The sequence below is a fragment of the Rhinopithecus bieti genome, unplaced genomic scaffold, assembly GCF_001698545.2.
Source record: "Rhinopithecus bieti isolate Rb0 unplaced genomic scaffold, ASM169854v2 scaffold_38123, whole genome shotgun sequence".
In the NCBI taxonomy this organism is placed as follows: domain Eukaryota; kingdom Metazoa; phylum Chordata; class Mammalia; order Primates; family Cercopithecidae; genus Rhinopithecus; species Rhinopithecus bieti.
Genome location: NW_016816276.1, coordinates 518593 through 530766, shown reverse-complemented (window position 1 = coordinate 530766; position 12174 = coordinate 518593). Strand labels below are relative to the sequence as shown.

The 12174-nt window shown below is 38.6% G+C and overlaps 1 protein-coding gene across 2 annotated transcripts in view; it reads right to left on the bottom strand.

The window, feature by feature from the left end:
* Positions 1–12174, bottom strand: part of SCD5 (stearoyl-CoA desaturase 5) — a 176347-nt gene that overhangs the window by 36139 nt on the left and 128034 nt on the right. Inside the window, exon 4 of one of the 2 annotated variants that reach the window (XM_017854768.1) lies at positions 1498–1636. The exons of the other annotated variant lie outside the window; for it this stretch is intronic. Within the exon in view, the coding sequence (XP_017710257.1) occupies positions 1498–1636 (139 nt within the window). Of the gene's footprint in view, positions 1–1497; positions 1637–12174 lie in introns of those variants that run through there. 2 annotated transcript variants of the gene reach the window in all.

Below are 12174 nucleotides of genomic sequence, written 5' to 3'. Positions count from 1 at the left end.
TACTTTCTCCTGTGGGCATTTAGTGCTATAGATTTCCCTCTAAACACTGCTTTAGCTGTGTCCCACAGATTCTGGTATGTTGTGTCTTTGTTCTCATTGGTTTCAAAGAACTTACTTATTTCTGCCTTAATTTCGTTATTTACCCAGTGGTCATTCAGGAGCAGGTTGTTCAGTTTCCATGTGGTTGTGCAGTTTTGAGTGAGTTTCTTAATCCTGAGTTCTAATTTGATTGCACTGTGGTCTGAGAGACTGTTATGATTTCCATTCTTCTCCATTTGCTGAGGAGTGTTTTACTTCCAATTATGTGGTCAGTTTTAGAATAAGTGCGATGTGGTGCTGAGAAGAATGTATATTCTGTTGATTTTCACACAGAACAATATTCACCTTAAATGTAAATGGGCTAAATGCCCCAATTAAAAGACACAGACTGGCAAATTAGATAGAGTCAAAACCCATCGGTGTGCTGTATTCAGGAGACCCACCTCATGTGCAAAGACACACATAGGCTCAAAATAAAGGGATGGAGGAATATTTATCAAGCAAATGGAAAGCAAAAAAAAAAAAAAAAAAGGGGGGGTTTGCAATCCTAGTCTCTAATAAAACAGACTTTCAATCAACAAAGGTCAAAAAAGACAAGGGGATTGCATAATGGTAATGGGATCAATGCAACAAGAAGAGCTAACTATCTTAAATATGTATGCATCCAATACAGGAGCATCCAGATTTATAAAGCAAGTTCTTTGAGACCTACAAGGAGACTTAGACTCTCACATAATAATAGTGGGAGATTTAATACCCCACTGTCAATATTAGACAGATCAACAAGACAGAAAATTAACAAGGATATTCAGGACTTGAACTCAGCTCTGGACCAAGTGGAGTTAATAGACATCTGTGGAACTCTCCACCCCAAATCAACAGAATATACTTATGTTTTTATTTATAGAAATGCATCTGGAAATGATAGCTTAAACTCCACTTAGTCACTTTTGACTTATAAAAATAATCAACACCTGTACAGCCTTTTAGAACCTAAAGTCTTTATAAATGGAATAGCTCATATAGAGCTGTATGTGTAGTTAATAACACAAATATTTATTGCACATCTCCTCCATACTTTCACATATATTAACTAATGTATTTTCCCAAGAATTCTGTAAGGTAGGTATCATCATTACCCTGCTCTAGATGTGGAATCAGAATCTCAGAGACAGAATGACAAAACTGAAATCTTTTTGATTTTAGGACCATATTTTACCCCCCGTAGCTGCCTCCTTGTGTCAACTGACTGAATGAATAAATAATCTAATGTTAGCACAGACTGCAGTTCTGTCTATGCTTCACACCGTCAAAAAATGCCTGGGTGTGGAATCCCCGTCTGTTACTCTATATGTTATCACCAAGCCTCACTGTTGTATATCTCTCTTCTGACCTTCAGAATACCTCCAGGGACACAGAAAGGGCAAGCAGCATCAAGCAGCACTTTTCAGAGTGGTTTCAATGAGTATGTAAGAAAGTTAAAATGTGTAATCCGGGAAGGGTGACTTTCAATATATGCCCTTGGTGCCATTCACGAAGCATCTCACATGCGGCCTCTCGACTGAGGGCTCTTCCTTGTCTCTGGATGTGCTGTGTACTGATAAAAAAAAAATAAAGAAAATGGCTGAGAGTTCCACCCAGGTTTGTTCAGCAAGAGTTTAATTTCTCTAGTGCTCCTGTAGAAATTGTGTCAATAACAAAACCTCGCATCTCTCAATCTAATCATCCCTTGACACATTCAATAGGATATAACATGGTGAGATGGGGACTGAGGAATTAGAGTAAATTAGATAAAAGGAAAAGCTCCTGGTAGTTCTGACATGACAGCCTGCACATGACTAATCTAAATATTCATTCTGGGTAATGGAACAGCTATCAACAAATTCATTACTTACAACAATATTTCCACTTCAACTATCAACTGACAAGGGGTCTCCATAATACATCGCTGTCAGCAGTTTCTAGCAGTAAGAGATAAAAGGTACTCACATTTCACAAATATGTATGAATCATGGTCTCGATTTTTAACAGGGACACAGCCTTATTTAATATTTTCAGAAAACTGCTGTCACAAGGACATCAACCTCACAAATCATCTTATGGAAAGAACAATTTGGACAGCAAAAGTAATGGATGTGTTTCTCGTTAATCACTCCGTGTCTTGCCTTAAGTACATGCATTTATGGCTTCAGATGCCTCTTGTTTAAACAAATATTTCTCCTACGCCACCCTCTTTCTAGCCCAGCATTAACCAGATTCTTTAGAAAAAGAGTCTTTCATGTTGTAAACCAGGACTAAGGTGACATTCATGAATTATGGAGTCATATGTCCTAGCACAGAGAGCTGGAGAGAGTAAACATGAGAAATACGCAACATACCCCATCTGTTAATTTACCTACATAGACACCAGATTTTGTGACCATTCTACCTTCTTCTTCCACTGAGAGGCGGGAGGATTCTGGACAGGGACATGGGGATGTTTCCACTATGTCAGATTTTTCTCTTCAACAAAAAAGGAGGGAAATAAAGACACAGTGTCTTTGACTTTGGCCATGGGTATAGAATAGAACAGTGTATCTTATTTATTTATTAATTTATTTATGAGACAGGGTCTCCCTGTGTCACTTACCCAGGCTGCAGTGCAGTGGCTCAATCACAGCTCACTGCAGCCTCAAACTCTTGAGCTGAAGCAATCCTCCTGCCTCAGCCTCTTAAGTAGCTGAAACTATAAGCACATGCCATCACGCTCAGCTAATTTTCTAATTTTTGGTAGAGACGGGAGTTCTCTTTGTTGCCGAGGCTGGTCTCAAACTCCTGGCTTAAAGCAATTCTCGCAACTCGGCCTCCCAAAGCGCTGGGATTACAGGCATGAGCCACCACACCCAGCTATCTGTTTTAAAAGGCAATGCTACAAATGGCCCAAAACATAAAACTGTAATCAAAGATTTTGAAATTCATATGAAAATAGGTATCAAAAGCCAAGAGTTTTATGTATTATTTGACTTGGCAATTCTGATTTTAGCTGAATGAAAGTATCATAGCTGTGGTCAAAGATTTATATACAAAGTTGACCATCGTACCAGTATTATAATGATCAAAAAAAAAAGATGGGGCCGGGTATGGTGGCTCATGACTGTAATTCCAGCACTGTGGGAGGCTGAGGTAGGTGGATCACCTGAGGTCAGGTGTTTGAGACCAGCCTGGCCAACATGGTGAAACCCTTTCTCTACTAAAAACACAAAAATTAGCTGGGCACGGTGATGGGTGCCTATAATCCCAGCTATTTGGGAGGCTGAGGCAGGAGAATCTCTTGAATGTGGGAGGCAGAGATTGCAGTAAGCCGAGACCATGCCATTGCACTCCAGCCTGGGCAACAAGAGCAAAACTCCGTCTCAAAAAAAAAAAAAAAAAAAAGGAAAAAATCCTTCAGTGTTCATCAAAATAATTATGATTCATCCTCACAATGAAATATTAAGCAACCATTAAACTAGAAAAATTTTACGGTATTCTGTTAGATCAAAAATGCAGACTATAAAATAGGATGCAGAGCTCTGTATCTGCTTAGATGTAGAAAGTCACTAGGGAATATTGCTCTCACCCCAACAATGAGAAAAAGCTGACTAATATACACAACCATAACTTTACTTTAACTCATCAAGAGCTAAGGTCACAAGGCAACTAAGTAATCTGAATTCCACAGAGTCATACACCCATCCAAGGAGAGACAGTACACATGAATATGAATGGCTTCAATTTTGTCAAAGCAAGGAGAAAGATGACTACCATATAAGTAGATAAGAAGAAGTCAGCTAAACATTTAACAAATCCTTGAAGGTCAATATGGGATAGCCTCAAGCCTCAGACAGAAAGGAGTTTGTACTCTCAAGCTTTTCTTTAGGGCCCCTCACTGGGTGCTCACAAGGAAGGCTGCGGACAGGGTAGGAGACCCAGGACCCTCTCTGCCACATAGACATGGAGGAGCTGATCAGTTGCTACTGGGAACAAGAACAAAGCCTTGCCTTCTTCCCCAAGATCCTCTCTTACAAAGCAAAGTCTTAACCCATTTATGCCTGAGGTTGTAATTTTTTGAATTTTTGCAATCAGACCTTGGTGATGACCTTGAGCAGTAGGATATAAATAACTTCCACATGCTTAGCGTTCCAATAATGGAACACGAGGCATAAATATGTTTAAGCTGCTGGACGAATATAGAACACCTTCTGGGCCCTAGGACTGGTCAAAAGTCTATTGCTCTGGGAGAGCAACTGAAGCAAAACTGTTTGTCTCTGGGGTAGGTGTTGGGAAACCCTCACCCCCAGACATAGGTAAAGAAACATTGCTGCTGAGGGAGAGATAGAAGCAAAAATCTTCTGCCCCCTAGAGGAGGAGCAGGAAACCTGCTTGTACCCAGGATCTTGCACTGCTCAAAAGCAGAGGTCAGCTACTGCAGGAATGCTGTGAAACCCTTGACCCCCCAAGGTTCAGGCACAGGAGCCGTGCCTAAGACTGATACTGGACCAGGACAATGAAGAAACCCTATGCTCTTATAAAGAGCCATGCACAGAGAAACAAGCAATAGAAGTCCACCCTTTGTGCAGGGACAAGAGCATAGAGAAAGATCTACTTTGTGACACAGGTGTGCAGGGACAGCTAAAAGCTGAGGGTACAGAATGAATACTTAGAAAACTCCTCTGGCACATCAGGCTCTAGGCACATATTAAGGGCAGTCATCCACTGAAGTCTGTGGTGCACCAAGGATAGTAATAGCAACAGTAAAATCTAAACTCAGCTCAACTTCTGATTAACTGACCCAGCCCCAACCTCTTCCACCCACACATACTGAAGGTCTGAAAGAAGAAGAGATGTGCCTATTCTCAAGCATACATAATATTTACCTTGGTCTTTCTGTTCTTACAGAAATAATGTTTAGCATTCAATTAAAATTGAGTCACACAAAAGTGAAGGGGAGCCGAGCGCGGTGGCTCATGCCTGTAATCCCAGCACTTTGGGAGGCCGAGGCGAGCGGATCACAAGGTCAGGAGATCCAGACCATCCTGCCTAACATGGTGAAACCCCCTTTCTACTAAAAAATAGAAAAAATTAGCCGGGCGAGGTGGCGGGTGCCTATAGTCCCAGCTACTCAGGAGGCTGAGGCAGGAGAATGGTGTGAACCCGGGAGGCGGGGCTTGCAGTGAGCTGAGATCGCACCACTGTACTCCAGCCTGGGCAACAGAGCCAGACTCTGTCTCCAAAAAAAAAAAAAAAGTGAAAGTGGGGGAAACAAAAATAATTGTCAAGAGATAAAGTAATTAATAGAACCATTCTCAGAAATGGCCTAGATATTACAACTATCAGGTAGGGACTTTAAAGAGATAAAGTAATTAATAGAACCATTCTCAGAAATGGCCTAGATATTACAACTATCAGGTAGGGACTTTAAAGTAACTACAATGAACCTGTTAAAGGGATATGGAAAAGGTGAACATGATGAATAGATGAGAGATTTTTATCAATGTCTAATGCAAATCTGGTAAATAAAAACAAAATCAGAAATGAAGAGCACCTTTGATGGGTTCATTTGCAGTCTAGATATAGCTGAGGAAAGAATTAGTAAACTCGAAGATATGCCAATAGAAATTATCCAAACAAAAACATAAAGATAAAAAAGAGTGAAGCACATCCAATATCCGTGGGATAACATAAAATGCTATAAAATAAAATGTAATTGGAGTCCCAGAAGAAGCCAGGCATTGTGGCTCATGCCTGTAATCTCAGCACTTTGGGAGGCCAAAGAAGGAGGATCACTTGAGGGCAGGAGTTCAAGACCAGCCTTTTTTAATTAACCAGGCATGGTGGTGTGTGCCTATAGTCTGACTCAGGAGGCTGAGGCAGGAGAATCATTTGAGCCAGGAGTTTGAGGCTACAGTAAGCAGCTATGATCATGTCACTGCACTGAAGCCTGAGTGATAAGACCCTGTCTCAAAAAAAAAGAGTTCCAAAGAAAAAGAGAAACAGGTTAAAAAAAAATTAAAGATAATGGCTAAGAATTTTCCAAAATTAATGAAAGACAACAAGTTGCAGATCTAAGAAGCCCACAGTCTCAAGAATACCTCTCTCCTTAAAAAAAAAAAATGAATCTAGATACATCACAATCAAACTGCTGAAAACTGAAGATAAAGAAAATATACTGAAGTCAGTGAGAAGAAAGGAAACATTATGTGCAGAGGGACAATAATACAAATCACACAGTGATATGAATCAAAAACTATGTAAAGCATAAGACAAGGTACTGCCATCTTTAAAATACCAAGAGAAAAAAGCCGACAACCCAGAATTTCATGTCTGGTAAAAATACCTTTCAAAAATGAAGGTAAAATAAAGACCTTCAGACAAACAAAAGCTGAGAATTTATTGCCCATAAACCTGTGTTACAAGTAATGTAAAGGAAGTTCTTCAGGCAGAAGGAAGATATCAAGTGGAAATTGGGATACACACATACAAAAATAAAGAAGCTGGAAATGAAATAATACAGCTAAATATTAAATGTATATTTCTTTTAATCACTTTTAAATAGTATATGGGATTGTTTTTTAAAAGTGCTATGTAATTAAAAAACTTTAAAAAACATACAGCAACATTTTAACTGATCTTTGTTCTAAGTGAAGGGTTGCAGTTATTTCATTTTAATCTTGATTGTTTTGCATTTAAAATTTTCTTCAATGACTATATTACATTTTTGCTAAAAAGTGTATTTATTCTTTATATTCTGTTTCTATCATACAGATTTCAAGAGCTGTGGGGTTACAGAAATTTTATAAGCTAGTTGTTAGAGGAAATAATACCTAGAAAATGAATTTTCTGTTATGAAAAGCTTTCTCTACTTTTTATATCTCACCATATGGGAAACAAGAAGAGACACTAAAAAGGCAAGAAGAGCTGTTTTCTCTGACGCATAAACCAATAATAATAGATTGAATTCTTTAGAACATGAATAACGATTGAAGCAAAATCTTTTCTAGTGCTGTTGACTCCTGGGTGATGCCCTGCAGCCAGAGCCATAAACTTTTCTTGAAAGTCTCTTTATTTTAAGAAAATGTCCAGGGTAGATTAAAAGATTACTCTCTACATAGCCTAGAAAGAGAACCAGGAATTGACAATATCTAAATATTAGTGAGAATTGTATCTACTTGCATAAAAATCTCTTTTGTAAAATTCAACCTTGCTTTAACTTCTACATAAATATTTAAATGTTGCATAAAAACTAGCCAGGTTTTCTCCTTAGCTTTGGTAGTAAAGTAGCATTTTACTAAAGAAAGAACAATTTAGCGCAAACATATACTGTTCTTCTTTTGACTTGGTTAATCAAGGCTATGGGAAGCCAAGATTTAGAATTCAAGTCTAGAATCCAGGTACCACCATCTATATGACAGTTATTGAAAGGATAAGAGACAATGTGTGTAAAGACATAATGTAAGTACATAGTAAGCAGTTAATAAATAGCAACTATAGCAATCTAGGGGAAAATAAATAAATATATTTTTAAAAATAACAGCTATTATTGGCTACTGAAGTGAATCAAAGATGCATGAGGATGCCTTTATTGCCATCAACAAGTTAATACTTTACAAACAGCAGTCTCAGAATCCATTGACACCTGTATACTAACATGTTTACCACACTAGTGAGTGAAGTACTCAGGTTCCAGAAATTTGAGCAACTGTCTCCTTATCTTGCCAGGGGAATTTCTTGCACATAGAAATGAGATGGTCAAAGTGGAGAAAGAAAAATGACTGCTAATGCAGTTGGTGTATTTATATATATATATATATACACACACACACACACACACACACACATGCAAATTCTTCTAAAGTTCTAGTAGGAAAAGTACCTCTTACAGAGGCCAAAAAAAGGACATTTTGAGTTGGAAAATTTTTAAAAGTCATAAAAAGCTATTGAATTATGTACCACACTGATTTTCCCCCCGCCCAATATTTTAACCACTACATTAGGGAAATTTTGGTGTTGATGCTGTAATCTCAACATTGAATCATCTCTGTCTTGTATCCCAGAATATAATTCAGCTGTTTGGCTACAACAGTCATGTCTCTTTAGAAAGGTCAAAAGTGTAATAAAAATAGTTAAAGGATATTTTACCTTTTCCATTTACTTTTAACAAAAGGTATCAAATTAAACACAGCTCACACCTCTTTAGTTGATTTTACCAAGTTCCATTTTCAGGGACACTCTCAAAATTTTTGCAGAGCCAGGATAAGATGTAGTGGTTTGAGGTGAGGGCAGAGTAACAGACTCCAGGGCTCAAGCTGTTAACCAAAGATATACTGCCTCTCAAAAATGGGAGGTAAGATTCAAGGAGAGGAAATATTTACATTCACAAGGAATGTTTGAAAAGAATAAATCAAAGCAGGATGATGAAGTAAGGAGAGAATATAAAAGGACAAAATTCCTCACTTCCCCACCAAAAACAACAACAAAAAGAGTCTTGCTGAGCGATAGGTTAAATAGCTTTTGTTCTCTTGTAAGACTGTGAGAGAAGAAGAACATCATGGCATTAAGAACACAGTGTGATACCTGAGGCAAATTGTCTCCATGCAGAGAAGGGGACAAAAAAAGGAACAAAGCTGTCTGGCAGGTGAAAAGACAAAGAATATAGGGAGAAAAAGAGGCAAATAGACAAGAGGGAGTGAAGCAAAAAACAGATCAATGGAACGGAGATTGAGTAACAGGAGAGATTGAATGGGGAGGAGCAAAGGTGTCTGTAGAGAGAGGGGCCCAGTTAGGCAGCAGGCAGATGTGTGCTGGAGTTTCCTCTTCCCACATTCCCAGACCCAAATTGGGGAGCTCTAGAAAGATAGGGCAAGCACTCTCCAGAATCTTATTCTTTTTTTCACTGTTCAATCTCCAGCATCTAACATTGCCTGACATATTTGTCAAATGAATAAGTGATACATGTAGAAAAGAGAAAGAAGCTGAATTAGCTGAGAAAATGCCACATGCCTCATGGCATCTGTTATTAAACTGTGAGTTGGCAGAAAGGATACCAAAGAACTGAGCTCTGCTTATAGCATGGCCAAGTGATGCTTACCTTAGGGCCAAGTTTGGTTTCCCTGTTGCAGGACCAGTAAAGAACCTGAGTAAAACAGGCAGTCACCAAACCCAGGGTAACTGAGTAGTAAGGGAGTGGCAGAGCGTGGTTGTACTTAAAAGCCCCTGTCTCCATGTCTCTCCCCAAATTCCAAACACATGTTTAGATGTTTGAATGTCTCATCATCTAGGGTCTCTCCTTTGAGATGATTTCTACAGAGTTTTTCACAAAATACAAATAACCAACCAAGGCTTTGAATGTGCTCAACATCACTAACATCGAGGGAGGAATCATTCTATTAACTTAGCAACAAGTAGAGGGGTCTTCATGGCAAATGGACTCAGAACAAAAAGAGACTCCCCAAAGCCCTACATAAAACCATGATCAAAGAGCAATGGATTCAGTCAAGGGAGATGGAGTCAGGTTGGTTGCAAATCCCCAGACGATTCATCCCACTTCATTGAGAATCCCTAAAGTGGAAGATGAAGGTGGGGTACAGAAGCAAAGAGGAGTCAAATATTGTCTTGTCTAACCACCCTGCCCTGGATAGATATATGATGCTCAAAATGGAAAAATACACTTAGGGGTTAGACAGACATGGTTACATAAAGTTAAAAAAAAAAAAAAAAAAAAGGAAATTATCAATTTCCAGTGTCTGGTTCCACATGAAGAACTCAGAAGTTGCCACTCATTCTAACAAGAAGTAAAATGCTGAAAAAACTGAAAAAAGGTCAGCAACTCTTACATTAGTAAGAGATGTGAGATTACAGGGAAAACCACTGTTCCCAAAATTGGGCAGACAGGCAGATACAGAGAATCACAACATAGGGAGCAGAAACCTTCAAAGGAACTAGTGGTGTGTTAGGAAAACCTGACCTTAATTGATGAATTGCTGGAGGCTAGGTGTGGACAAGTCTGAAGGTTAAAATCTCCAAGGGGGATCTAGTCACAGGGAGTCCCCCATGCTTTTGTGACTTTTCCTTCCAGGAGCTTGACCAGGTTCTCAGAGTAAATATCAGGAAAAAAAATTCCCTTGTATTTCCACCAGGAGGAGGGGAAAAGAACCACTTCGAAATATACCAGAATATTCTGTTCTTAACAAGATCTACCTTCAGGAGAAACTAGTAGGCCAGAGCCTGACCTGCTGGGGTTTTACTTACAGCCTAACCAAACTGGGGGAGGGAAAATACCCAACTCCAGCCCATTCTAGCCATCTTGTTCCACCTAAATGAGGAGAGAAGAAATTAAGAAACACTTGTGAAGTTCACAGTCTAGAGGCATAACTTCATTAACCGACTGAGACCTAATCACAGGGCTCTAGTATGCATCTCCTCCCCACACACACCTCCCACCACACTACTGAAGACCTATATACAGCAGTTCCTTTTACTCAGGACATCATGTCCAGATACCAAGAAAAAATTACAAGGCATAATAAAAGGCAAAAACCAAAGCAAAACAAAACACAGCTTGAAAAGACACAGCAAGGACCTTGGAATTGTCACACAGGAATTTAAAATAACTATGATTAACATGCTAAGGTCTGTAATGGATACAGTAGTTAGCATGCAAGAACATATGGGCAATATAAGCAGAGAGATGAAAATCCTAAGACAGAACCACAAAGAAATGATAGAGATAAAAAATACTGTAACAGAAGTGATAAATACCTTTGATAGGTTTATAAGTAGACTGGACATGGTTGAGGAAAGAATCTGAGTTTGAGGAAATACGAATAGAAACTTCCAAAACTAAAAATCAATGAGAAGAAATGCTCAAATAAAACCACAAATAAAAGAATAAAAGACAAAAATAGAAAAAAGGAAAATTGCAACAAATAGAAAATAGTAACAAATATGGTAAATATCAATTGAATGGAATAGTAACAAATATAGTAAATATCAACTGGATGGAATATCAATTCCATATCAATTGATATGGCAAATATCAATTCCATATCAATTGATATGGTAAATATCAATTCCATATCAATTGATATGGTAAATATCAATTGGATGGAAATATCAATTTATTTCCACCAATAAAACTTTGACCATCAATAGTCTAAATGTATCCATTAAAAGACAGAGACTATCAGAGTGAATCAAAAAACAAGACCCAACTATATGTTGTCTACAAGAAACTGACCCACTTTAAATATAAAGATACATACAGATTAAAACTAAATGAATGGAGAAAGATATACCATTCTTATAATAATCAAAAGAAGGTAGGAGTACCTATATTAATTCAGACACAGCAGACTTCAAAACAAAAAAAGTTATCAGGGATAGAGAGACATTACATAATGATATAGGGGTTAATTCTCCAAGAAGACATAATGATCCTTAATGTGTAGGCACCTAACTACAGAGTCAAAATATGTGAAGCAAAACCTGATAAAACTGCAAGGAGTCATAGATGAATCCATAATTATAAATGGAGATGTCAACAGCCTGCTACCAGAAACAAACAGACCCAGCAGGTAGACAATCAGTAAGGACACAGTTAAATTCAACAACATCATCAATCCACAGGATATAACTGACATCTATAGGCTACTTCATCCAGCAATAGCAGAATATGCATTCTGCTCAAGCTCACATAGAACATTCACCAAGATAGAACACATTCTGGGCCATAAAAAACACCTTAACAAATTTAAAAGAATAGAAATTATACAATGTTTGCTCTCAGACCACAATGGAATTAAACCAGAAATCAATAATAAAAGACAACTGGAGGCCAGGTGCAGTGGCTTACACCTGTTATCCCAGCACTTTGGGAAGCCAAGGTGGACGGATCACCTGAGATCAGGAGTTTGAAACCAGTGTAGCCAACAGAGTGAAACCCTGTCTCTACTAAAAACACAAAAGTGAGCCATGCGTGGTGGTGTTCTCCTGTAATCCCTGCTACTCAGGAAGCTGAGGCAGGAGGAACACTTGAACCTGGGAGGCAGAGGTTGCAGTGAGCTGAGATTGCACCACTGCACTCCAGCCTGGGTGACAGAGCGAGACTCTGTCTCAAAA